General features: G+C 51.8%; 2 protein-coding genes and 2 long non-coding RNA genes across 5 annotated transcripts; 2 read left to right on the top strand and 2 right to left on the bottom strand.

The window, feature by feature from the left end:
- Positions 1–216: 216 nt before the first annotated feature.
- On the top strand, positions 217–21990 carry SLC12A9 (solute carrier family 12 member 9). Of its 2 annotated transcripts, none has more exons than XM_081167792.1 (14): positions 217–352; positions 3717–3974; positions 4081–4215; positions 5466–5597; positions 6281–6571; positions 7920–8027; positions 8286–8397; positions 9631–9788; positions 10039–10121; positions 12266–12390; positions 13816–14008; positions 15882–16056; positions 17015–17161; positions 19207–21990. In XM_081167792.1, exons 2-14 carry the CDS (start codon positions 3749–3751, stop codon positions 20121–20123), a joined length of 2802 nt encoding a protein of 933 aa, XP_081023918.1. In that variant the 5' UTR covers positions 217–352; positions 3717–3748; the 3' UTR covers positions 20124–21990. The 2 variants fall into 2 exon arrangements, with proteins under 2 accessions (XP_081023918.1, XP_081023917.1); XM_081167791.1 differs by lacking the exon at positions 217–352 and adding an exon at positions 403–665.
- Positions 4229–6433, bottom strand: LOC308572310. The gene is made up of 2 exons (XR_014001700.1): positions 6325–6433; positions 4229–4260 (listed from the first exon to the last, which is right to left on the bottom strand). It is a non-coding gene; the product is annotated as an uncharacterized lncRNA (long non-coding RNA).
- On the bottom strand, positions 8279–9707 carry LOC308572317. Its single transcript, XR_014001708.1, has 2 exons — positions 9612–9707; positions 8279–8459 (listed from the first exon to the last, which is right to left on the bottom strand). It is a non-coding gene; the product is annotated as an uncharacterized lncRNA (long non-coding RNA).
- A 1559-nt stretch (positions 21991–23549) lies between the features above and the next one.
- UFSP1 (UFM1 specific peptidase 1) lies at positions 23550–26448 on the top strand. The gene is made up of 2 exons (XM_081168209.1): positions 23550–23579; positions 24956–26448. The coding sequence occupies exon 2, from the start codon at positions 24976–24978 to the stop codon at positions 25639–25641; it is 666 nt and encodes a 221-aa protein (XP_081024335.1). The 5' UTR covers positions 23550–23579; positions 24956–24975; the 3' UTR covers positions 25642–26448.
- The last annotated feature ends 1114 nt before the right edge of the window (positions 26449–27562 follow it).

Genomic DNA, 27562 nt, shown 5'->3' on the forward strand with positions numbered 1-27562 from the left:
AATAAAATAGTTTTTATGCATTTGCCTATTTGGGTTATAATGGACAAAATTTAACAAAAACACTCTTGAAAGAAATCTCTGTTGCCAGAGGCTCAGGTCCAGGGTGACAAATGTTAGGAAGAAGGCGAGGAAGACACGCAAACAAACACACGCCCTGGGTAGGCAGAGAACCAGCCCCAGGGCCGGCTTTTTCCAGCCACCCAACCCCAAAAACACATGTCTGCCCTTGCAAGAAATCCGGTTGCTGTGCCTACACAGGGCAGCCCAGGAAGGCAAGCCCTTTCCTTTGTCCCGGGGAGGCAAGAGGCGCGGCGCCGCACGACCTCCCGCGAACACGCGTAACGTGAGAACGGTGGGCGGCGCGGATCCGGGTTGTGGGTCGACGCGTGTCAAGCCTGCCTGGGCTTTTTCTATTTATGGGGGGTGGGTTGCAGCTGCCTCCGCCTTCTTCCTCCTCCTTTTCCTCGCCGGCCAGCCGAGGCTCCTCCCGGGCAGGATCTGAGCTCACGGCGGCGGCGGCGGATGCAATCGCATCCCGGCAGGAGGAGGAGGAGGAAGCCGGGCCGGGCCGGTCACATGAAGAGCCCGTGACCCGCCCGGCGCTGGAGCCGGTCCGGCCGAAGCTCCATGTCGCCTCCCGGGGCTGCTGCAAAGGACGCGGCCAGGTCGGTGCGCGGCGGGGAGCCCAGGACGCCTGGGTCCCTCCGGGGTGGGGGGTGGGGTTGCAAGGAAGCGGGGGCCCCACCCACCCCCGGGGGATGGAGCCAGGACGCCTGGGTTCTTCGGAGGAGAGAGAGGGGGCGGGGAGGAGAAGGGCTGGGAGGGAGAGCTGCGGCTGGCTCGGACTCCTGGGTCCCTGTGAGGATCGGGTCCCCGTCTCAGCATCACCCTTCCGCCCCTGGGGCTGATAAGGGGCCCCGCTGCGCCCCTGGGCTTGATGGGAAAATCTCTGCTCTCAGGATGCCCTTCCCAAATCTCTCCCCCCCCCAACTCAGCCAGAATCCCAGGTGGTTAAGGGGGGAGAGTTTAGGAGGGGACCAGGGGTGCTTCTTAGCACATCTCTCTGTTTTTTTTGGGGGGGGGGTGTTACAAATTATTACCCGGTTTTCCTGTCCTCCCTCGTATCACTTTTTTTAACGGGAGTTGACTGAACGCCACTCTCCCCACCCTCCTTAAAAAAATTTAACCCACTGTTATTACGACTATTTTATTATTATGCCCTGGGTTATGCTATTCATTGTTATGATGCATAAACTACATTCTTACTATTGGGATCTTTGGATAAAGGGCTGTGTATGACCAGTTGCCAACCTAGCAGTTCGAAAGCACCTCAAAGTGCAAGTAGATAAATAGGTACCACTCCGGCGGGAAGGGAAACGGCGTTTCCGTGCGCTGCTCTGGTTCGCCAGAAGCGGCTTAGTCATGCTGGCCACATGACCCGGAAGCTGTACGCCGGCTCCCTCGGCCAATAAAGCGAGATGAGCGCCGCAACCCCAGAGTCGGCCACGACTGGACCTACCGCTCAGGGGTCCATTTACCTTTATATCAATTGAACAAATAATAATAATAACTTATTTTTGTCCTGGTTGTGCAACAATAGACACATGGGCTCCTCTGCGCATGCACCAAATTCCTTATTCCGAAGGTGGTGGACTCCCCTTCCTTGGAGGTCAGATGGCCACCTGTCAGGGCTTCTTCAGCTGAGATTCCTTCATTGCGGGGTTGGGCTGGATGACCTTTGGGGATCCCTCAACAACAAAGCTATGATTCTGTGCTCACCGCTGAATGGTCCCAAAGAGGATCCATGAAGAGAGCTTGCTTCCATGCCAGTGGGTCGTGGGGCCCAGCAGCCCTGGTTCTCCCCAGCACCCCCCCCAACACACCTTTCCTTGAGGAACGGGCCTGTGTGGTTCAGGGGCAGAGCTCCTGCTTGGCATGCAGAGTTAACCTGTGGAACTCACTCCCACAGGACGGAAGCAGGGGTGGCCCCTGACCTCCATGGCTTTAAAATGGGGTTTGGCAAATTCGCAGAGGGCTCTTGGCCTCGGATCCATGGAATCTTAGGATTGTTGTGTTAGGGTCTCCTAGTCCAACCCCCCTGCAGCGCAGGAAACTTTTGCCGTACCCGGAACTCAAACCAAAGTCCCTGGGATTAAGAGTCTCATGCTGTACCGATTAATCCGTTCCAGATTTTTGAAAACAGCAGTCCAACGTGAATTTTATTCTCTTACGAGACCATTGGTCCATAAAATGAAAGCAATAATCAGTGTACCGTGCTATAAAATAAACAAGGCAACATTGTAGATGACAGAAATTAAAATTATTATTTTTCCCTTACCTGCGCAGATGATAGTCATCATTTAGATGGGGGGCTTTTATCCATTTCCGCAGTCGCACACAATCAATCAATTGGTAGCCAAACTGGGTTCCACACAGTCGCAAAATCAAATTAACTGGAAAAGCCTCAAAAACAAAAATGCAAAATAAACAGCGAAAACAAAAGCGCCAAACTTAATCCGTCCCGGGAGTCCGCTTGACTTGTGAAATGTTCAAAAACCAAGGCGCGGCTTCTGATGGGTGCAGGCGCCCAGGAAACAATAGCCGACAGCCGCATCGGACGTCCGGTTTTTGAAAAACGGAACTTCTGGGTTTTCGGCTTTGGGGAACCAAGGTAAAGTGGTGCCTCGCAAGACGAAATTAATCCGTTCCGCGAGTCTCTTCGTCTTGCGGTTTTTTCGTTTTGCAAAGCACGGCTATTAGCGGCTTAGCGGCTTTAAGAAAAAGGAAACAAACTCGCAAGAACTCAAGCCCATAGGGAAATTCGTCTTGCGGAACGACTCAAAAAACAGAAAACTCTTTCGTCTAGCGAGTTTTTCGTCTTGCGAGGAATTCGTCTTGCGGGGCACCACTGTACCACTGTAATGCACATCTGGTTGGCTAATGTTGGATGCTGGACTAAGATAGGCCATTGGCAAGAAATTTCTTGCATATGTGGTGGACATGTTCCAAGATTAAAGCCTTTTGGGATACCATATATAATGAATTGAAAAAGAGATTTAAGTATAATTTCAGCAAAAAACCAGAGGCTTTCCTGTAGGGGTTAATTGAGGAAATCCAAATGAAAGATGTAAATTTGTTTATCCATGCAACAACGGCCGCAAGAATACTCCTGGCCCAGAAATGGAAGCAACAAGAATTCCCCACATTGGAAGATTGGCAAGTAAATACGTGGAGCTGGCGAAGCTGACGGGGAAGATTCGGAATGGCTGTGATGATTTGTTCCAAAAGGACTGGGGCAAATTTATACTCTATATGAAAGAAAATTGCAAACAGTTGGATACGTTTGTAGGTTTAAGTTGAAATGTTTGGTAATGGGAAATTAACGAGCTGATTTACTTATAAGTAGGTGACTGTTAAAAGATTGATTCAAGGTAAAAAAGTGAATTTAGGAACGTGGAGAAATTGGTAATGAGATATGGAAGTCTGCTGGAGGGAAGGAAGGAGGCAGATACTTTATTTAAGCAATGTCTTAAGCCCTGAATTATTATTTTTTGAGATTGAAATGTAATAAAATATGGAAAACTTAATAAAAATTATATTAAAAAATAATAATAAAATGGGCCATTGGTCTGATCCAGGGATTGGAGCTGATGATTACAACTGCTGCAGCTAATCTCTCTCTCTCCCCCAAATCTTCCTGTTTTCTGCCCCCCTAGATAAACCGGGGAGCTTGCGGCCCCCCCAGGCCATGTCTACAGAGAGCTCCCCTCTGCTCAGCTACCGGCTCTTCCGGGTCTCTAGCGAGGGCGAGATGCCAGGGGGCGGCCAGGAAGAGGCCCCCCTGGTGGTGGGGGTGGCGGGGTCGGCCACGGGGAGCTCCCACCATGACCCGGCCCGGCAGCTGTCGACGTTCTTCGGGGTCATCGTCCCCACGGTCCTCTCCATGTTCAGCATTGTGGTCTTCATGCGTGTGGGTGAGTCGGGCTCTGGGTTCGAGAGGTGGTGCCTGTCCTTCTCTGCACCCCCCCCCCTTTTATAAAAAACCCCCAAAATCTGACCTTGATCTGTGTCCCCACGCAGGGTTTGTCATCGGCCACGCAGGCTTCCTGCAGTCTCTCCTTATGTTGGTGGTGGCCTATGTCATCATTTCCTTGACCGTCCTGTCCGTCTGTGCAATCTCCACCAATGGAGCGGTCCAGGCAGGCGGGGCTTACTGTATCCTTTTTTGGGGGGGGGGCAATTCGACGCACTTTGGTTGCTCTTGGATGGAGCAAGGGGGGGAGAGTGGGCTGGTGGGAGAAAGCAAAAAATAATAATAATTTTTTAAATAATATATATATATATTTTTACCAAGCACCAAAACACTAGTGAACCCCCCCCCCGGCAGCTGATACATTGGGTATAAATATTCAATAATATACATATTCAATAATAACATATTCAAATCAACCATATGTACACTTCTATAAACCTTAACAATCCTCCCTCCACAAGGTTTATTTAACTTTAAACATTTTAATTGCTCCAAATTGTTCAAACCTACCCAAATAATTCAGTATCTTCTCAAACCAATCCTCCTTTTTCTCACTGGCCTTGTGCCCTTTCATTCTATGTATCTTCACAGTCAGGTATTCTAAAATATTATTCAGTTTTTTCCTCCATTGTTTCACCCCTAGCTCTTCTGCATTTCCCCAATTACTCGCTATAACCTGCCTGGCTGCAATTACCATCAGTTTTACCCATTTACATTCCTCTTTTGTTTTTTTCATCTATTCACGCGACACACAGTTAAACTATGGAACTCCCTGCCACAGGAGGCAGCAATGGCCACCAACCTGGACGGCTTTAGGATTGGGCGAATTCATGGGGGAGGACGAGAGGGGCTGTCGGTGGCTGCTGGCCAGGATTTCTCTATGCCAGGCAAACTCGGCCCTCCAGATTGTTTTGGGACTACAATTCCCATCATCCCTGACCACTGGTCCTGTTAGCTAGGGATGATGGGAGTTGTAGTCCCAAAACATCTGGAGGGCCGAGGTTGAGGAAGCCTGCTCTACGCTCTGCCTCCACTTATCTGTGAGAACAGGATGTGGAGTAGGTGGGCCTGATCCTGCAAGGATTTAAAGAACTGGCAAGCTTTTTCCAAATTCCCAAAGGCGGTGCATGTCACTCTGAAACTCTTGGGACTACGATAAAAGTCCTGTTTTTTCTGCCCTCCCCCCGAACTTGCTCCAACTCTGACCATCCCAGAAAGCGGCCCTTGAATTGTGGCCCGAATGGAGTCGGCCCTCGCTAGTTCCTGCTCCATGCCGCCTGGTAATTGGAGGTAGACTTCCCCTGTACATGGAGGCTCCACAGCTATGCTCATCCTCCGTGAGTTTGGGAGGGTGGCGGTTCCTCAACCTCTCCTCTTTCAAAACTTTGCCTTAACTGAAACCTTCCCCCCCCCCCAACCCGGCCGCTTTCAGTCATGATCAGTCGGACCCTGGGCCCCGAATTTGGCGGCAGCATCGGGCTCATGTTCTACCTGGCCAATGTCTGCGGTTGCGGCGTCTATGTCCTTGGGCTGGTGGAAGCCATTCTGGACGACTTCGGAGCAGGTGGGTGTCAAGACGAGCGAGGAGTGTTTACCGTATTTTTCGCTCCACAAGACGCTCCTGACCATAAGATGTGCGTAGTTTTTAGAGGGGGAATGCAAGGGGGGGGATTCTTTAAAGGGAGCGCTGAGCAGAGACTGTATGCATCCCAGGCTCTGCTCAGCGCTCCCTTTCACGAGCTGCGAGAAGCGTGTGTGTGGCACTTGCAGGCTTTTCCCCAAGGAGGAAAAGGGAGCGCGGCTATCCCAGGCTTTTGCCTGGAGGCTGCCCGTGCCCTGAAGAGGCTTTGCACAGCTAAGCCAGAAGCTAGAACAGCAAGAGGGATCGCTGCGCAGTGAAAGCAGCGCTCCCTCTCACTGTTCTGGCTTCTGGGATAGCCGCACAGCCTGCATTCACTCCATAAGACGCACACACATTTCCCCTTGCTTTTTAGGAGGGAAAAGGTGCGTCTTATAGAGCGAAAAATACAGTGTTTATGCCGTGCAATTTATATTCTGCTTGATTGGCGGGGGAAAGAAACAACCTCGAGGCAGTTTACGAAAGAGCAAAACGACGAGATTATCAGCTGCAATTCCTGCATCTCAGGGGGTAGGGCTGGATGACCTTTGGGGGACCCCCTTCCGAATCCACAGTTCTGTGATTCTGTGATTCCTAACCTCTCTGCCTCCCTTCCCCAATGCCTGCAGATGGATCCGACCCTCCCGGGGCAAAGGCTCTCCCCCAAGGCTACCTGTACAGCTTCCTCTACGGCTCGGTCGTCCTCCTGGTCTGCCTCCTGGTCTGCCTGGTGGGGTCCCACATCTACTCCCGGGCGGCCTTCTTCATCTTCCTGGTGGTCAACGCTGTCCTCATCACCATCTTCGCCAGCTTCTTTGCCGTGTCGCCTCGGGAGATCGCGGTCTCCCGGGACGGGAACCACAGCTTCAACGCCTCCTTCACCGGGTTCAACGTCTCCACGCTCAGGGACAACATGTATGGTAAGGCTGCGGCGTGCGCAGAACGACCGAGGGAGGGAGGAGGCCCAGAGCAGAACTTCGCCAACCGGGCATACGTACAGAGAGCTAAAAGCGAAAAGGAAACAAACAGAAACTCCCGCAAATAATAATAATAAGAAGAATAAGAATAAGAATAATAATTTTATTATTTATACCCCGCCCATCTGACTGGGTTTCCTGGGCCACTCTGGGCAGCTCCCAACAGAATATTAAAGGTAAAGAGACCCCTGACCATTAGGTCCAGTCGTGGCCGACTCTGGGGTTGCGGCGCTCATCTTGCTTTATTGGCCGAGGGAGCCAGCGCACAGCTTCCGGGTCATGTGGCCAGCAGGACTAAGCCGCTTCTGGCAAACCAGAGCAGCGCACGGAAACGCCATTTACCTTCCCGTCACAGCAGTACCTATTTATATACTTGCACTTTGATGTGCTTTTGAACTGCTAGGTTGGCAGGAGCAGGGACCGAGCAACAGGAGCTCACTCCGTTGCAGGGATTCGAACCGCCGACCTTCTGATTGGCAAGTCCTAGGCTCTGTGGTTTAACCCACAGCGTCACCCGTGTCCCTAAAAACCACAATAAAACATCAAACAGTAAAAACTTCACTAAACAGGGTTGCCTTCAGATGTTTTCTAAAAGTCGGATAGTTGTTTATTTCCTGGACATCTGATGGGAGGGCGTTACACAGGGCGGGCGCCACCACCGAGAAGGCCCTCTACCTGGTTCCCTGTAACCTCACATGTTGCAGGGAGGGAACCGCCAGAAGGCCCTCGGAGCTGGACCTCAGCGTCCGGGCAGAACGATGGGGGTGGAGGCGCTCCTTCATGTATCCTGGGCCTTTGAGGCCGTTTAGGGCTTTAAAGGTCAGCACCAACACTTTGAATTGTGCTCGGAAACATCCTGGGAGCCAATGCAGATCTCTCAGGACCGGTGTTATGTGGTCCCGGCGGCCACTCCCAGTCCCCAGTCTAGCTGCCGCATTCTGGATTAATTGCAGTTTCCGGGTCACCTTCAAAGGTAGCCCCACATAGAGTGCATGGCAGTAGTCCAAGCGGGAGATAATCAGAGCATGCGCCACTCTGGCGAGACAGTCTGTGGGCAGGTAGGAAAGGAATGCAGCGAAGGTGCGAGACTGATATCAATGGGCAGGGAGTTCCAAAGTGTCGGTGCCGCCACACTAAATGCCCAGGTTCTTGCAGGTGCAGTGAGGGCATTGTTTGGCACAGGCGAAAGTGCCAGTCTCGCTGATCGAAGCAGTTATGCAGGCGCATACATTGTGTGTGTGTGTGTGTGTGTGTGTGTGACTCCTACGAACATGCTTCTCTCCCTCCGCAGCCATGTACTCTCGCGATTACACCACCAACAACATCATGTCCTTCGCCACTGTCTTCGCCGTCATGTTCAACGGCTGCACGGGCATCATGGCTGGGTCCAACATGTCAGGTGAGGTTTTTGGAGGGCGGGCCGGGGCGAGGGGGGCAGCAGGAGGTGGGTTTTGGGGGCGCATGCCCTCCTTTCTCGTGGCCGGGGGGTGGCGCTTGGGACCCTGCGCCCATTTTGCAGGGAGAGCCTTTTTTAAAAATGTAGTTTTGTTAATTTCCAATCTGTGACAAACACGAGAGGGGTGGGGAATGCAAAAACAAAATCCCAACTTGCCTCAAAGCAGCAGCTGTTTTCACCTCTCTCTTTTTTAAAAAATAGGGGAACTCAAAAATGCCAGCAGCTCCATCCCGAAAGGGACCATCATTGCCGTGGTCTACACTTTTGTCATCTATTTCCTTCTCTTCTTCATGACCAGCTTCACCTGCGAGAGGTGAGTGGTAGTTTATTTGCAAACTGGCTTCGATGGGTTTCAACGATCGAGCGGCGTATGGACTTTGTGAAATGAAATAAAGCAAATAAATATTTTGCTAGGGGCAGGCCTTCCCCAACAAATGACAAATGCCCCCTCCCTTTACACCTCACTGACCTCCTCCCCTATCTCCCACACAGCTCACCCCAAGCCCCTCCCTTCCTCCCAAGCCCCACCCCTTTTCAGGAGTGGGAGGAGCTTCACAGAGCCTCCCATCCCTCCCCATTAAACAGCTTGCTTGGGCCTGCCTCCATGGCCTCGTGCCAACTGCAGAGCGTGACGACACCCTTCATTTCTATATATATAATAATAATAATAATAATAAATTTTATTTATATCCCGCCCTCCCCAGCCGAAGCCGGGCTCAGGGCGGCTAACAACAATAAAACAGTACAAAAGTACAACATAAACAACATTCTAAAATCATTCATTATAAAAATTAATTATATAGGAAGAAATTCCTGGCCCGACTGCACTGCCGGCCAATTAGGTTTCAAAGTGCTGGTTTTGACCTATAAAGCCTTAAATGGCTCAAGGCCGCAATACCCCAAGGACCGCCTCTCCCCATATGAACCGACCCGGACTCTGAGATCATCTTCTGAGGACATCCTTCGTATGTCTCCCCTATGAGAGGTCCGGGGGGTGGCAACAAAAGAAGAGGCCTTATCTGTGGTGGCTCCCCGTTTGTGGAATTCTCTCCCTGGGGTGGTTTTGCTGGCAGCTTCATTATATATCTTTAGGCGCCCTTCAACCATGACTTTTTAAGTGTGTTTGTGGGAGGGCGGGATATCGTATTGTTTGTGTTTTATTGTGAATTGTGCATCCTCATTTTGTATTTTTATGTTGTGAACTGCACTGTGATCTTCAGGTGAAGGGTGCTATACAAATTTAATAAATAATATTTGTTAATAAATAATCGGTTTAAAACCAACCATTTAAAACATTTTTTAAAATTAAATCAACGGTAAGCTGAACACCAGATTGAACTTCTAGATTGGCTTCCCTGGAGAGAAATGTTTTTAGCAGGCGCCAAAAATAGAATACAGTGAAGGCGCTTGCCTGGTGTCAATTGGCAGGGAGTTCCAAAGTCTAGGTGAAAGTTTGATTTCTTACAAAGGCGGAATGGGCGTTGTGTGGCACTTGCAACGGCGCCAGTTCTGCTCTTGTGTTCTTACGTATTGGACTACCCCGCAGGGCTCTGCTGAAGGGGGACTACGGCTTCTTCCGGGCTATCAATGTATGGCCTCCCTTTGTGTTGATCGGCATCTACTCTGCGTCGCTCTCGGCATCGATGAGCAACCTCATCGGCGCATCGCGGATCCTCCACGCCCTGGCAAAGGACGACCTGTTTGGTGAGTCCTTCCCCTCCAGAAAGATCCCTTTACATGAGTGCAGAGGGAACCCATAGCTCTCCAGGTGCCGCTGCGCTACAACTCCCACCGGGCGCTACAGCTCCCACCATCGTCCCTGCCCGTTGGCTGTGGTGGCTGAGGGGAGTTGGGAGTCCAGAAATATATGGAGAGGATCCACAGGCATTCCCCTCTCGTCTCCCCAAGCCTGCTTTCCATCTCCGAAGATCCCATTGTTGCCTTGTCATGGCAGGAATCGTCCTGGCTCCGGCGAAGATTGTTTCCAAAGGGGGCAACCCGTGGGTGGCCGTCCTCTACACCTGGGCGCTTGTGCAGGTACGTTCTCCTCAGCGGCGTAGCGTGGGTTATCAGCACCCGGGCAAGGCAAGTAATTTGCGCCCCCTAACCCGGGGCAAGGCAATTAATTTGCGCCCCCTAACCCGGGGCAAGGCAAGTACAGTAATTTACTCTCCCAAGCAGCAGCAGCGAGGCTTCTCTTTCCCCCGCGCTCTCCTGGAGCTGCCTCTTTTCTTTCCTTTTTTCCCTTTCTCCAAGGCTTTTCGCTTTCTCTCCTTAATTGATTCCTCCTCCACACCGCAGCGTTTCCTGGCTGCTTCCCCCCCCCTTCCCCTCTCTCTCCTCCTCGCTCTGCTTGCCCTGCCCTGCCTGAGGGCGCCCTGAGGAGACTCCGCTCTCCTTTTTGACCAGGCGAGGTGGAAAAGTCTCTTCCCGCCCCCTCGCCAGACTCCCTGCTCGTCTCGGCTCACTACCCAGGCGGCCAGTGGAGAGAGAGCCGCAATTACCATAAAGCTCCTCTCCCTCCGCTTCGCCAAGCTGTCAAAGCCCGGCAGCAACGGCAGCAGCAGGCGCAGCCAGACCCCCGCCAGCCAGCCAGCCCGCCCGCCCCCCCGGCTTCCTCTCCTTTTTTTGCCCGCGGCAGAAGGCTTCGCTCTCCCCCTTCCGCGACCTCCTCGCCAAGCCGAGCGAGCGCGGGCTCCCTAACCCGTGGATTTTAGTAGGGGCAGAGAGCTGCTAGTGCAAGCGCGCCCCCCGCCCATGTTGCGCCCGGTGCGGCCGGCCCCCCTGGCACCCCCCACGCTACGCCACTGGTTCTCCTCTTTTCCTCCTTCGCCTTCCACCCTGTGCCGCTCAGGGGAACCCCAGAGCTGCTCTGTCCCGGCCAACATCGGAAAATGAGAAAACAGGAAGGGCATGGGTAGGCAAACTAAGGCCCGGGAGCCGTATATGGCCCAATCGCCTTCTCAGTCCGGCCCGCAGACAGTCTGGGAATCAGTGTGTTTTTACATGAGTAGAAGGTGCGCTTTTATTTAAAATGCATTTCTGCATTATTTGTGGGGCATAGGAATTCGTTCATTTTTATTTTTTCCCCAAAATATAGTCCGGCCCCCCACAAGGTCTGAGGGACAGTGGACCAGTCCCCTGCTGACCCCTGGCATAGATGCTGAAGGGCAAGACAGGGGAGCAGCGGTCCTAGCTGCAGTTTCATAGATTCATAGACTCTATCTAGGAGGGACTCCGGGGGTCATCGCGTCCAGCCCACTTGCAATGCAGGAATCTGCAGCTATTCAGTTATAGAGTGAGGTGGCCTTTGAGCAAGGGATTTAAAAAATATATAAACTAGCCTGGAGCCCTCCAGGTGGTGTGGACTACAGCTACCATCAGCTGCTGTTTGGAGTCGCAGTCCAAAGCAACTGGATATCAATAATAATATAATAATAATTGATTATTTATACCTCGCCCATCTGGCTGGGTTTCCCCAGCCGCTCTGGGCGGCTCCCAGCAGAATACAGTGGTACCTCGGGTTACATACGCTTCAGGTTACATACGCTGCAGGTTACAGACTCCGCTAACCCAGAAATAATTCCTCGGGTTAAGAACTTTGCTTCAGGATGAGAACAGAAATCGTGCTCCGGCGGCGCAGCAGCAGCAGGAGGCCCCCATTAGCTAAAGTGGCGATTCAGGTTAAGAACGGACCTCCAGAATGGATTAAGTACTTAACCCGAGGTACCACTGTATTATAAAAACCTGATAAAACATCAAACGTTAAAAACTTCCCTAAACATGGGTGGCTCCAGGTTAGAGAAAGACTGGTATGATAGGATCATTTTTATCTTGCCTTTTGTCGGCTCACAGTTATAAGAGCGTAAGAGACCTGCGGGTACAGGACGGTATACAAAATTAATAAATAATAATAATAATAATAATAATAGCAGCATTCTGGATCAGGCCAGTGGCCCACCTAATCCAGCGTCCTTTCCAGTGGGAAAGCCGTGAGCGGGACTCACGGGCAAACGATAAAAGAATAAATTGGTCTCGAGGACCCAGTGAACCCCAATAAGTGATGCCAGGAAGGGGGCACGGGCAGCGCCAGAGCCAGGACAGGGTTTCCCTGCCCCATAGCTGGAGCCCCCTCGCTTCCTCTGCCGCCTGACTCTTTTTCTGCTCGGTGTCTCTCCCAGCTGGTCCTCTTCGTCGGGAAGCTGAACACCATCGCCAGCATCGTCACCGTCTTCTACCTCGTGGCCTATGCCGCCGTGGACCTGGCCTGCTTGGCGCTGGAGTGGGCCTCCGCCCCCAATTTCCGGTGGGTGTGGTGTCCCGGGAGGGGGTGGAGCCGGGCTGCTTTGGGGAGGGGCGAGGCAGCAAGTCGGCCTTTCTGATGCTTACACTGCTCTGAAACTGCAGTCAAAACCTGAGTTGGGGGTCCTGCTTCTGCCTGAGGGGGGGCACTGCCTTTTTGGGGGGGGAGGGATATTCCGGTGGTGGGAGGGGCCAGAGGGCAGGGCAATGGGTGTGCATTTTAACCTTTAAAACAGGCACGCTTGCGCACTCTTCCCAGTTCAGCCAAGCAAGAGGCGTCATTGCAGCTCAAGGCCAGGTGTGCAAAGTAGGAATAGAGAGGGGTGTGGCCTGGGTGGAGAAGGTGTGGCTGAGAAAGGGGTGTGGCCTGTGCTGGAAAGGGTGTGGTTGAGGGAGGGGAGTGGCCTAGGTGGAGAGGGGTGTGGCCTGGGTGTTGAGGGTGTGGCTGAGAAAGGGGTGTGGCCCTATCTGAGAGGGGTGTGGTTGAGGGAGGGTGTGGCCTAGGTAGAGGGGGTGTGGCCTGGATGTTGAGGGTGTGACCGAGGACGGGGCGTGGCCTGGGTGGAGAAGATGTGACTGAAAAAGGGGTGTGGCCTTGCCTGAAAGGGGTGTGGTTGAGGGAGGGGCGTGGCCAGAGCAGAAAGGGGTGTGGCCAGGATGTTGAGGGTGTGGCTGAGGAAGGGGCATGGCCTAGGTGGAGAATATGTGACTGAAAAGAGGTGAAAGGGGAGAAAGGGGTGTGGCCTTGTCTGAAAGGGGTGTGGTTGAGGGAGAGGAGTGGCCTGGATGGAGAGGGGTGTGGCCTGGAAGTTGAGGGTGTGGCTGAGAAAGGGGCGTGGCCTTGTCTGAAAGGGGTGTGGTTGAGGGAGGGAGTGGCCTAGGTGGAGAGGGGTGTGGCCTGGAAGTTGAGGGTGTGGCTGAGAAAGGGGCGTGGCCTTGTCTGAAAGGGGTGTGGTTGAGGGAGGGATGTGGCCTAGGTAGAGGGGGTGTGGCCGAGGAAGGGCGTGGCCTGGGTAGAGAAGATGTGACTGAGAAAGGGGTGTGGCCTTGTCTGAAAGGAGTGTGGTTGAGGGAGGGGCATGGCCAGAGCAGAAAGGGGTGTGGCCAGGATGTTGAGGGTGTGGCTGAGGAAGGGGCGTGGCCTAGGTGGAGAATATGTGACTGAAAAGAGGTGTGACTGAGAAAGGGGTGTGGCCTTGTCTGAAAGGGGTGTGCTTGAGGGAGAGGAGTGGCCTGAGTGGAGAGGGGTGTGGCTAAGGGAGGGTGTGGCCGAGGAGGGGGCGTGACTAGGGAAAGAGGATATATCACTGAGGGCCAGATGGGGAGATGTGGGGGGCCACGTTTGAGGGTCCCCATCCTCGGTGTCAGACTCTGTACTGAGCGCACCCCCTGTCTGCCTCCCCGCTCTTTTTCTTCCCCCCTCCCTCAGCCCCACCTTCCAGGTGTTTTCGTGGCACACCTGCCTCCTGGGCATCGTCTCCTGCCTGGTGATGATGTTCCTGATCAGTGCGGCCGGCGCCTCTGGCAGCCTGGGACTCATGCTGCTGCTCCTGGGCTTCATCCACCTGCGCTCCGCCGCTTCCTCCTGGGGCTACATCAGCCAGGCCCTCATCTTCCACCAGGTACCCTCCTCACACCTGCGTGCGTGTCTCCCTGGAGGGGAGGCCCAGGACTTCTTAGACATCCTCCAGGGACAGTCTAAACTCCCAGCACACGTTGCTGCCTCTAGCCCATAATCGTTGCAGAGATTTTGCTCTGTTACCTGGCTCAAGTTTACTCGTTTTTAAAACCTGAGATGCCATCATGGGCCTTCTGTATGCGGAGCAACTGCTCTGCCCAATAGCCGGTGGTGGTGGTGTTGCATAGTGGTTAGACTTTCAGACTAGGATCTGGGAGAGATGAGGGTTCAAATTCCGCCGTAAAGCTCACTGGGCGTGTGACCTGGGAGGCCAGACACTCAGCCTAGCCCACCTCACAGGGTTGGTGTGAGGAGGAAATTGGGGTGTATGGGGAACTTAGCATGCCATCTTGAGCTCCTTGGAGATAGAAATGCAATAAATAAAAATAAGTGCAATAAAAATAAATTAATTCGGGGGCAGAGGGAGCTGCCTTGCACTGAGTCAGAACACAGGCCCACCTCCTTCAGTGCTGTCTGCACAGACTGGCAGCAGCGGCTCTGTGGGTCTCGGACATGGGCCCTTCCTGATCCTCACTTGGAGATGCTGGGGGTTGAACCTGACACCTTCTGGAGAGAGCAGTGGCAAGTGGCCACGTTCGCCCGGTGCACCTAAAACACTAAGGCACCGATTTAAACTGTCATGGCTTCCCCCAAAGGATTCTGGGAGCTGTGGCTTGTTCTCAGAGAACACTATGGTGCCCCTTTGAAGAGTCATGGCTTTCCCCCAAAGGATTCTGGGAGCTGGGGCTTGTTCAGAGCATAGCTGTCAACTTTTCCCTTTACTTGCGAGGAATCCCATTCAGAATAAGGGAATTTCCCTTAAAAAAAGCGAAACGTTGACAGCTATGTTTCAGAGTGCTGAGATTTCTGAGGAGACCCCTATTCCCCTCACAGAGAACACTATGGTGCCCCTTTGAACAGTCATGGCTTCCCCCAAAGGATTCTGGGAGCTGTGACTTGTTCAGATTGCTGAGATTTCTGAGGAGAGACCCCTAGTCCCCTCACAGAGAGCACTATGGTGCTCCTTTGAACAGTCATGGCTTCCCCTAAAGGAAGAGACCCCTAGTCCCATCACAGAGCTCACTGTGATACCACTTTCAATGGTCCTGGCGTCCCACAAAGGATTCTGGGAGCTGTACTTTGTTAAAGATGCTGAACGTTGTGAGGAGACCCGCTATTCCCCTCACAAAAGCGTACTACAGTATACCACTTTAAACAGTCATGGCTTCCCCCCAAAGGATTCTGGGAGCTGAAGTTTGTGAAGGGAGCCGAGAGTTGTGAGGAGACCCCCTTCTTCCCCTCACAGAGCACACTATAATACTAGTTTGAACTGTCATGGCTTCCCCCAAAGGATTCTGGGAGCTGAAGTTTGTGAAGGGAGCCGAGAGTTGTGAGGAGACCCCCTTCTTCCCCTCACAGAGCACACTATAATACTAGTTTGAACTGTCATGGCTTCCCCCAAAGGATTCTGGGAGCTGTGGCTTGTTCAGAGTGCTGAGATTTCTGAGGAGATCCCTATATTCCCCTCACAGAGAGCACTATGGTGCTCCTTTGAACAACCATGGCTTCCCCCAAAGGATTCTGGGAGCACTGCTTCATTAAGGGTGCTGAGGGTTGAGACCCCCCCATTATTCCCCTCGCAGTTCCCTGGGGGAGACAGATTGGTGGTTAAACTGCTCTGTTGGGAGTTTTGGCTGGGGAGGGCGGGATATAAATAAAATATTATTATTATTATTATTTATTATCAGGGAGCTGTCCTCCACAACTCGATGGCTATCCCTCCACCTTCTCACTTTCCCCCCTTTCCACCGAAACAGGTCCGGAAGTATCTGCTCCTCCTCGATATCCGGAAGGACCACGTCAAATTCTGGCGGCCCCAGATCCTCCTCATGGTGGCCAACCCCCGGGGCAGCTCCCAGCTCATGAAGTTTATCAACCACCTCAAGAAAGGGGGCCTCTTTGTCCTGGGACATGTGGAGATTGGGGACCTTGGTAAGAGGGACATCCGGGGTGGAAACAGAGGGCAAGGGAGCAGACGTCCAGACTGCTTCCCAAACCAACGGCAAGGAAGAACTGGTCCTACGCTCGCTCAGCGCTGTGGTTCTGTGAATCCAGCCCCCAGTTGCTCTACAGGCAGAGAGCCTCAGTGAAGGACCTGTGACACGCTAGGCATTGTAGAATTATAATAATAATATTAAAAAATACAATGAAACATCAGACATTTTAAAAATCCCCAAACAGGGCAGCCTTCAGATGTCTTCTAAAAGTCAGGTAGCTGTTTATTTCCTTGAAATCTGATGAGAGGGCAGGTGCCACCACCGAGAAGGCCCTCCGCCTGGTTCCCTGCAACCTCGCTTCTCTCAGGGATGGAACCGCCAGAAGGCCCTCGGAGCTGGACCTCAGTGTCCGGGCAGAACGATGGGGATGGAGACGCTCCTTCAGGTCTATTGGGCCTTTGAGGCTGTTTAGGGCTTTCAAGATCAGCACCAGCACTTTGAATTGTGCTCAGAAACGTACTGGGAGCCAGTGTAGGTCTTTCAGGACTGGTGTTATGTGGTCCCAGCAGCCGCTCCCAGTCACCAGTCTAGCTGCCACATTCTGGATTAGTTGTAGTTTCCGGGTCACCTTCAAAGGTAGCCCCACGTAGAGCGCATGGCAGCAGTCCAAGCGGGAGATAACCAGAGCATGCACCACTCTAGCGAGACAGTCTGTGGGCAGGTAGGGTCCCATCCTGCGTACCAGATGGAGCTGACAGACAGCTGCCCTGGACACAGAACTGAACTGCGCCTCCATGGACAGCGGTGAGTCCAGAATGACTCCCAGGCTGCGCACCTGGTCCTTGAGAGGTCCTTCAAAGGCCTTGCTGCCTCTAACTGGATCCATTCTCTTCTCTTCTGTCCCCCTCCTGTTGGTAACTTCCTGCCTGCCTTTTGTGGTTTTCCCTCTGCAGACACGATGCCCTCCGACCCCATCCAAGCCCACTACAACTTCTGGCTGAGCCTGGTGGACAAGCTCAGCATCAAGGCCTTCGTTGACCTCACCCTCTCGCCTTCGGTCCGCCAAGGGACACAGCACCTCCTCCGGATCACTGGCTTGGGTGAGGAAGGGAGGGGGCACAGAGAGAGAGAGAGAGAGAGAGAGAGAGAGAGAGAGAGAGAGAGAGAGAAGCCCCATGATGACCTGGGTCTCTAGACCACTCACCTGCACATAATAATAATAATAATAATAATAATAATAATAATAATAATAATATCCCGCCCATCTGGCTGGGTTTCCCCAGACACTCTGGGCGACTTCCAACAGAACACTAAAACCAGAATAAAACATATCAAACATTAAAAACTTCCCTAAACAGGGCTGCCTTCAGATGTCTTCTAAAAGTCACGTAGCTGTTTATTTCCTGGACATCTGATGAGAGGGCGGGTGCCACCACTGAGAAGGCCCTCTGCCTGGTTCCCTGCAACCTCGCTTCTCACAGGAAGGGAACCACCAAAAGGCCCTCGGAGCTGAATGATGAGGGGTGGAAACGCTCCTTTATTTATTTCTCGGATTTAGAGCATTTGTAGCTTACACTTCAGACATAAAAGGCCTTCCATAGCAGGCTTAACAAGGCAGTCCTTCTCCTCACGGGCTTACAATCCCAAGAGCTATGGGTGCTGTGTTGGCCTCATCCTGTCCCAGTCCAACACTCTAACCTCTGCATCCCTCTGGATCTGTTGTTTGGTATGGTAGAAGGAGAGAGTAGCTGCTGCTGCTGAGCTCAGCTCCTGCTTGCGGTCTCCCCAGAAGAGGCATCTGGTTGGACACCCAGAGAACAGGAGGGTGGGCTGGTTACGACCCCTTTGAGCTGATCCAGCAGCGGGGCTCTTCCTAGCTTCTCATATAAGGCACCCAACCCCCTTCTACTTACTACAAACCAGCATTTTTATTGTTAATACTTTATTTATTACCAGCAAGTCCCAGGGCGGGTTACAACTATTTAAAATTCAGAATTAAAAATAGTTTAAAAAAACATTCAGCTGCCTGAATCCTTTCAATTGCAGTTGGTTCTGATAGGAACTTCCAACTTCTCGGAACTGGTGCCTACGCTTACATTTTTCCTTCTCCCCCCACATCCCTTTTTCCTTATGTGTTATGTCTTTTTGGGACGGGTTGACTACTGACCTATGTAAGTCACGGTGGCTGTGCTCCTCCACAGTCAGAGGCAGTGATGCTTCTGAATACCAGTTGCTGGAAACTTCTGGATGGGGAAAGAGCTTTTGTGTTCGAATCCAGCTTGCGGGTTTCCCATAACGCACAGCTGGCTGTCCACTCTTGACAGCAGGAAACTGGACCAGGTGGCCCATTGACTTGACCCAACCGGCTCTCCTTATATTTTCATATTGGGGAGAATTCCCAATGCCCCCAGAAAGAGAGGGAGAAGACTCCCCAGTCCCGTACAAAGAGCTGCGTACTTATACCCTTCAATCTCTTATCTTTTCATACGATAATCTTTATTGCCATTGTCCCATACAGAACAATGAAATTGAAAAAATCTACACCAGACATTCAAAAACCAACAAGCCTGCTATCCCAGCCTGTTTAGCCCCCTAAAAACACTGATACCCCATAATTAAATACAATATACTCCCACAGAGACTACCTTACACTGCGTTTAAAAACAAAACCGCATTTGGATAGAAACTGGTTCTCAGGCGGCTAGTCCGAGTCTTTATAGCCCTGGACCTTCTTCCAGAAGGCAGAAGCTGAAAGAGATCATTTCCGGGGTGCGCACTATCCTGCGCTATCTCTGCAGCTTCCTTATGGCACCTGAAAGCGTAGATTTGATCCAAGGTGGGAAGAGTGCACCCAATTATTCTCTCCGCACTCTTTAGAACCCTAGACAGCATTGTTTTTCCCCTGACCGTGCAGCTCTCAAACCACACACACAGACCATAAGTTAATACACTCTTAGCAGTACAGTGGTAAAATGCCATCAACAGGTTCTTTGAGATATTATTTTTCCGGAGGATTCTCAGAAAATATAACCTCTGCTCTGCTCCATCTTTCTCCCTCCATCTTTGAACCTGGCGAGGTGTCTGTCTCCCAAGCTCACAAACTGACCTCAACTTTGCTTGTGTGTGTGTGCCTTTTCCTCCGCAGGAGGGATGAAACCCAACACTTTGGTCCTTGGCTTCTACGACGACTGCGTCCCGGAGGATTACTTCCTGCAAGACCCGGCCTTCAGCCAAGCGCGGGAGAACGACGAGTTTGGCGTGGACCTGCCGGCCCTCCAGGCCCACTTCCCGCCGGTGAGGGAGGCAGAGAGCCAGCGGGCTTTGAGACCCTCCGAGTACGTGGCCATCATCTCCGACGCGGTGAAGATGCACAAGAACGTCTGCCTGGCGCGCTACTTCCACCTCCTGGAGAAGGACCTGCTGCCCTCGTCTTCGTCGACCTCTTCCAAGCGGCGCTTCGAGGGCCGCTACATCGACGTGTGGCCCCTCAACCTCCTGCGCCCCAACTCGCCCACCTACGTGGACATCTGCAGCCTCTTCCTCCTGCAGATGGCCTGCATCCTCACCATGGTCAACTCCTGGAAGGCCGCGAGGCTCCGCATCTTCCTCTGTGTGGAGTCGGGAGACGTGGGCTGGGTCAGCAAGGAGGAGAAGCTGAGGGAGCTCTTGACCAAGCTGAGGATCAAGGCCACCATCAAGATCGTCACGTGGGACCAGGTGGTGGCCCTCCACGGCCACCCCCAGCATGCCGCGGGGCCCCGGGGGGACCCCGAGAGGCCGGACCCTCCCTCCGGGGCCGGAGGCTGCCCCGAGAAACCGGCGAGAGAGACCTACCTGAACGCCGCCACCTTCCAGGTGACCGACGAGTATTTGGCCTCCGTCAACGACCTGCTCTTGAAGCAAGGGGGGCAGACGGCCGTGCGCTTCCTCTACCTCCCGCGCCCCCCGGCCGACACCTCGCAGTACGAGCGCTACCTGGAGCAGCTGGCGATCCTGACCACAGACCTGGGGCCGACTATGCTCATCCACGGCCTGACGCCCGTCACCTGTACGGAGCTCTGAGGAGGACCTGGGGTTTGGCGGGGGCAGAGGGGTGGGAATTCTAGGTGGTTTTGTTTCTGTTTCTGTTTTGTTTTTTTTTTTTTACAAAAGAAGGTGCCTTGTCTCTCGAGTGAAGTGAGTGGTGAGAAAATTTGCCCTGGTGTTTTTGGAGAGGTGCCTTTGGAAAGGGGCAGAGAGGACCTTGCAAGTCCCGGGTGGATTTTGGGAGTCTTGAGTGAAGGCCCAGCAAGCTTGAAGGGGGCGGAGAGAGAGGTTTGGCAGCAGGGGCTGCTTCTTTTTATGTTTTTAAGGAGAATGTTCTTAAGGAGACGGTTCGGGAATGCCTTCATAGCCGCAACATGTAGCAGAGGCCTTGGACCATCAGAATAATAATAATAATAATTATTAGACAGGGCAGTTCTTGCACATCTATATTTCCCTTGCAACCTGTCCTTTGCAAACTGCTCCATCAGGATTCATATGAGACGCACAGACCGGTTTCCCAGGCACATCAATGCTCTTCCGCCTGCCATGGATTCTTCTCCCGCACAGACACCTCCTCAGGGAAAACAAAGGCAGTGCCCCAACACTAGCAATAGGGTGGCCTTTTTGCTGCTAGGCTCTAAGATTTGCTCCTTCAGGCAACGCCCCTGCAGCCTTACTCCTGAAATTAGAAACGGTGGATTGGGCCCCCAGTCCACTTGTTCAGCACATGCTACCTTGACTCTAGGGCCACATTCGCACCATCCATTTAAACCGCGGTGATATCACTTTAAACAGGTATGGCTTCCCCGGAAGAATCCTGGGATCTGCGGTTTGTTAAGGGGGCTTAGAGTTGTTGGGAAACCCCCTGTTACACACACACACACACACACACACACACACACACACACACAAAAACAAACTTCAGTTTTAACAATCAGCCCCTCTTCCCAGGGAACTCTGGGAGTTGTAGCCCTGGGAGAGGGGGATCAACAGCTCTCAGCACCCTTAAAAAAAACCTACATCTCCCAGAGTTCTTTGGGGGAACCCATGACTGTTTAAAGTGGTTTTTTTAGTGCTTTTAGCTGCCTGGTGCGAGTGTGGCCCAAGACCCGAACACAGAAGTTACTTGACACCTTTCCGACTTCCACAAGGCATCGTTTGAATGTGTGGGTGTGTATGTGTGTTAAGGGGTCTCTAGGACACTGGGTCAGCCCCGCGACCAAGACTACTGGCAGGGTGGTCCCCTGCCATCGTTTTAGAGGCCATGTCCCTTTCAGGACGAAGGTGAAACTTCTTCCTTACACATGAATCTAGACCCTGAGGATGCTTCCCTCATTCCACTCCCTTTGATAGCTGCCATATTGCTTTGTTTGCCCTCCCTGTTTTAAAAGTCATTCCTCACCTTCCCCCAACCTGGCGCCCCCCCCCCCAATATTTTGTAGTATATCTCCAGCCAGGAGCTGTAATCCAAAACTTCTGGAGGATGCTGTAAGTTAGAAAAGGCTTTCGACTGTGTTGAGTGGAAGATGAGCTTCGTTCATTACATTCCCCAGACAGGGGGGTCCGTCTCCCCCATCCCTGCCATTAATCCAGCTAACCATAGAGAACAGGCTATTTTTAAAGCGAGTTGTTCCTAAATCGGGACTCCCCAAATATTTCCTAACACCCTCGTTGCCCCAAAGGTGCTTCTACTAATTGTTTACTGGCCGACTTAAATGTTTTATTTTTTTGTGCCTCTTTAGCTGGACAGCCACTGGGGTGGGGGGTGTTTGTGGTTCCCCTTTTGGGGGCTAAATATGTGCTTTTGGGTACTAACACTAACAGGGCTTGAGGGGGGAGAGGAGAAGTGGGGTGATTTCTACTTTTTAGTGACCGCTGCAATAAAAGTGAAAGTGCAAGAACAGATGGCGTGTTGTGTCTGGGGTTTATTTGGGGGGGGGGTGAGGTCTTCGGGAACGCCTCTTCTCCAAACTGAGTCTGAACTGGGGGTAATGGACCAGGAGCAAGACTTGGGGGTCGCAACAGACGGGTTTGATGATGTCGACCGAGAGTGTGGCGTCTGTGAAAAATGTGAATTCCATGCTAGGGGTTGCTAGGAAGAAAGGGAGTGAAAATAAATCTGCCGATACCATAGTGCCATTATAGAAATCTGTGGTGTGGCTGCATTTAGAGTCCTGTGTGCAGTTCTGGTCAAAAGGATATATCCTCAAAAAGGATATTGTAGGGTTGGGGAAAGTTCGGAAAAGGACCACCAGAATGATCAAAAGGCTGGAGCAGCTCCCCTATGAAGAAAGATTGCAGTGTCTGGGCTTTTCTGATTGGAGAAAAGGCGAGGAAGTGGTGGCATTATAGAAATTTATTTATGAAATAATGCATGACACAGAGAAAGAGGGGACAGAGAAACATTTTCCGCCCTCTTCTCCTTTCCGCTACCTTTTTTCACTTCCATGCCAACCTCCATTATAAAAATAATACGGATCAAACCTGACCCCGTCCCTTCTCAAACAGTATTTCAGGATTCCTATTATCACGGAGTCGTAGAGTTGGAAGGAACACCCAGCGGTCATCTAGTCCAACCCCCGATAGTTTCTTCAAAACGCAATATATTATACAAACAGGATACAGAATCTTATATTTAACATATAAGCAAATGACTCAATTAATTAGATCAACGCTGCATTTCCCCCTTAATTTATTCAAGATGGACTAAGCTTTATAATACAAGGGATTTGCAGGGCAGAATTATTATTTTTAAGTCGTGTTTTCCACATGAAGAGTTGAATTAGAGATATGAGGACTTCTCTCTTAGTTGCCACCTTTTCTGTTGTTGTTTGGATATAAAGTCTCGGATATAATAAAATATTGGGTTTCTCCATTCTCTAAAGAAAACGAGGAAGCCAATGGGTTCCCGCCTTTTAACACTTGAATGGCGCCTCTACCCTTTTCCTATCTCGTGGGTGCAACGCACAGAGGGCGTTTCATCATGGAGATGCCAACGCCTAGAGCGGCACCCATCCAGAGCAACCGGGCCAATGGCAGCTTACCGCTTACCCCCAATGACCAATTACGTGTTGGCTTCGGAATTTTAAGCTTTTCTATAGGAAGGGTGGTATTAAAATTTAAATATCATTTCCACCGCCCTCTTTCCTTTGGGGGAGTTAGCCGGAAGTTTATCCTTACCTCACTTCCGGATGCCCGCCATATTACTGCGGAAGAGCGGCCGGAATTTCCCCGTAACCTTACCTAAGATGGCCGCCACGCCTTCGAAGTCGGGCAGGAGATTTCCGGAAGCGGATGTTCCGTTGCGTCCTCACCCTTTGCCCGCTTCCCCGCCTTCATCATAGAGTGCATCAATTCCCCTCTGTTGGTCTTTATAGCATAAATACGGGAAGAGGGAGGGGCCGCTCTAGGAGTTGGATAGAAAGGATTTGCAGGCCCCGTCTCTATGGTAATGGAGGACTAGAGACCAAGGAAAGCTGGTTTTTCTGGAGGGTGAGTCTAATTATACTAATAATAATAATAATTTTTTTTATTTATACTCCGCCCTCTCCAGCCAAGACCGGGCTCAGGGCGGCTAACACCCGGTATAAAAACAAACTGATTGAAATACAACTTAAAAACAAGATTAAAATACAACATTAAAATATTAAACTACAGCCTCATTTCAATGGAAATTCAAATCAAAAACTTTTGGGGGGGATGAAAACGTCAAGTCTCTATTATATATAATAATTTATTTATACCCCGCCCATAAACGAGGGAGGGGTGGCAGGTTGCTGCAGCCTGTACCTGGGGAGAGGGATCCACTGGAGGTGACATTTGGTCGAGGACAGAATTACTCTCCCTTCAAAAAAACCAGCGATGGACAGCCCTATAAACCATTCTGTCCCAACCCGCTGCAAGGCAGGAGCAAATGTGCAATGCTGGAATCAAAATTGCATGGAGTGCGAAGGTGCCATTCAGGTTTGCAAGAACCCTGGTCAGACAAGGGAGAGATTTCCGCTTGGCCTTACGCCAAGGAGCTGGTTAGCTCTTTTTCAGTGTTATTGAGTTTGAGCACAAACATATTTGAACACATATTATAATTGCTTTGCTCATGGAAAGAGTCCTTTATTTATTTTAGTATTAATAATAATAATAAATTTTCTTTATACCCTGCCCTCCTCAGCCAAGACCGGGCTCAGGGCAGCTAACAACCATTAATAAAAACAAGTTGATTAAAATACAACATAGAAAACAAGATTAAAATGCAACATTAAAACATTATTAGACTGATAGTCCACCTTTCCCCCCAAGGTGCTTCCTCACTGAATTCCACAACAACCTTGTGCGGTAGGCCGGGAGAATGATGGAATCATAGATTTGGAAGAGACCCTGAGGTTCATTAATGCAACCCCCTGCAATTCAGGAATACGTGTAGCTGCCCCTTACGGGGATCGAACCTGCAGCCTTGGCACTGCCAGCACCACGGTCTGTTATTGTTGTTGAGTCGTTTAGTGGTGTCCGCCTCTTCATGACCCCCTGGACCAGAGCACGCCAGGCACTCCTGTCTTCCACTGCCTCCCGCAGTTTGGTCAAACTCATGCTGGTAGCTTTGAGAACACTGTCCCACCATCTCGTCCTCCGCCGTCCCCTTCTCCTTGTGCCCTCCATCTTTCCCAACATCAGGGTCTTTCCCAAAGAGTCTTCTCTTCTCATGAGGTGGCCAAAGTCTTGGAGCCTCAGCTTCAGGATCTGTCCTTCCAGTGAGCACTCAGGGCTGATTTCCTCCAGAATGGAGAGGTTGGATCTTCTTGCAGTCCACGCGGTCTAACCAACCAAAAATAATTATAATGAATAATGATTCCTTCTCTCTTTGCCCCCCGCAGGCCCGGATCTCCTGCAGAGGATGCCCTTACTCTCTGACGTCCACCTGGGGCTGCCTCTCCCGGACCCTCCTCCTCACCGCCTGGCCCTCGTCTCCGGCTCCTACCGCTACTACCACTACGGCTGTGACGGTGTGGACGACCGTGGCTGGGGCTGCGGGTACCGCACCCTCCAGACCGTGTGTTCTTGGCTGCCGCCGGGTGTCGGAAAAACCCTTCCCCGCCCGGTCCCTTCCCTGCAGGAGATCCAAAAGGCTCTGGTGGAGATAGGAGACAAACCCGCCTCCTTTGCCGGCTCCCGGGACTGGATTGGCACCGTAGAAGCAGCCTTGTGCCTGGACCACTTTTACAGCATACCGGGCAAGGTGGTCCACATTCCCCATGGGCGGGAGCTGGAAAGGGAGCTGGAGGCTCTGCATGCCCATTTCCAGGGAGGCGGGGGGCCCGTCATGATGGGGGGCGACAGGGACAACTCTTCCAAGGGGCTGCTGGGGGTCTGCTCCGGCCCGGAAGGGCGCCACCACCTCCTGGTCCTTGACCCTCACTACTATGGCCGGGCAGGGTCTGTGACAAGGGAAGAGCTGCAGGCAAAGCGATGGGTCCATTGGAGGGAGCTTGCCCACTTTGAAGCGGGCTCCTTCTACAACCTCTGCTTCCCCCAGTTCAGGGCAAAAGGATGTCCTGTATGATTTGAGAAAGGAGGTGTCGTTCTCCAAACCAACAGCTGCAGGGGTTTCTCGTGTCAGGAGCGTCAGCAATGTCTAGGCAACACGATGACCATGTGTTGTTGTTTAGTCGTGTCCGCCTCTTCGTGACCCCCTGGACCAGAGCACGCCAGGCCCTCCTGTCTTCCACTGCCTCCCGCAGTTGGGTCAAACTCATGCTGGTAGCTTCGAGAACACTGTCCCACCATCTCGTCCTCCGTCGTCCCCTTCTCCTTCAGCCCTCCATCTTTCCCAACATCAGGGTCTTTTCCAGAGAGTCTTCTCTTCTCATGAAATCTTTAGCCTCAGAGTCTCTGAAAATCTTTAAATGAAGCGAGGTACCAGACTTTGTGACAGACAAGCTGTGAAGCTTTGTGTATTCAGCAAATATGATGTGTAACACTGAACAGTGATTCCGGATATAGACCACTGTTTCGTAGAATTCTTGTCAGCGTGGTGGGAGAATATAGAATTGCTTCATAAACCCATCTTCTTTTGAATGAATGTATGTAAATGAAAATGTCAAACGCTGTGGAACAGTGCTCAGGTAATAATGTAGTCACTACACCACGCTGACGAAGATTAAAGATTTCATTTTGGACTTATTATGGTTTGAAGGAATTCTATAAAAGATCGTTTCTTGCATATGTACATGGTCGTCGTGTTGCCTAGACATTGCTGACGTTCTCTTTGCAACACAGGGGTGTGTTTGGTTACTTACTCGTGTCAGGAGCTGGCTGGGAGCCATTCGCTCATAATGCCTTGGGAGAGAGCCGAAAGCGAGTCACACGCCTGGCACTGACCGGTTATCGTAAATGTGGAAGACGGGAGGACGCAGTGCAAACCATGAATCCGTGGGGAGTGGCTGCAGTGCCCACGTCCAATCCCCCGACAAGCTTTTAGTCTCAAGGACCGTGGAAAATCAAGCTCTGGGTGGCTGTTAGTCAGAATGGCTCTGATCCAGCTCCACAGTCGGAGGCAGCAATGAGAGAGGGGCTCTTCGGCTCGGATTCTCCCTGTGGGTCTCCCACTGGGGCAACTGGCTGGCCACTGTGACTACCAGGTAGCTTGGCAAAATGGACCCCTGGCCTTGTCCAACAGGCTTGTCTGAATGGGGCAACTGTGCCCCTGAAGGACCAGGTGCGCAGCCTGGGAGTCATTCTGGACTCACCGCTGTCCATGGAGGTGTAGGTCAGTTCTGTGTCCAGGGCAGCTGTCTACCAGTTCCATCTGGTACGCAGGATGAGACCCTCCCTGCCCGCAGACTGTCTCGCCAGAGTGGTGCATGTTCTGGTTATCTCCCGCTTGGACTACTGCAATGCGCTCTACGTGGGGCTACCTTTGAAGGTGACCCGGAAACTACAACTAATCCAGAATGCGGCAGCTAGACTGGGGACTGGGAGCGGCTGCCGAGACCACATAACACCAGTCTTGAAAGACCTACATTGGCTCCCAGCACGTTTCCAAGCACAATTCAAATTGTTGGTTCTGACCTTGAAAGCCCTAAACGGCCTCAGTCCAGTATACCTGAAGAAGCGTCTCCACCCCCCATCGTTCTGCCCGGACACGGAGGTCCAGCTCCGAGGGCCTTCTGGCGCTTCCCTCATTGCAAGAAGTGAGGTTACAGGGAATTAGGTGGTGGTGGCGCCCGCCCTGTGGAACACCCTCCCATCAGATGTCAAGGAAATAAACAACTCTCTGACCTTTAGAAGACATCTGAAGGCAACCCTGTTTAGGGAAGTTTTTAATGTCTGATGTTTTATTGTGTTTTTAATATCCTGTTGGAAGCCACCCAGAGTGTCCTGGAAAACCCAGTCAGATGGGCGTGGTATAAATAAATTATTTTTATTTTATGACGGTGGTGATGTTTGGATAGCACACCCAATGTGGAGCGTGCCAGGACTAC

The sequence above is a fragment of the Podarcis bocagei genome (genome assembly GCF_964188305.1).
Source record: "Podarcis bocagei genome assembly, chromosome: 13".
Taxonomy (NCBI): Eukaryota; Metazoa; Chordata; class Lepidosauria; order Squamata; family Lacertidae; genus Podarcis; species Podarcis bocagei.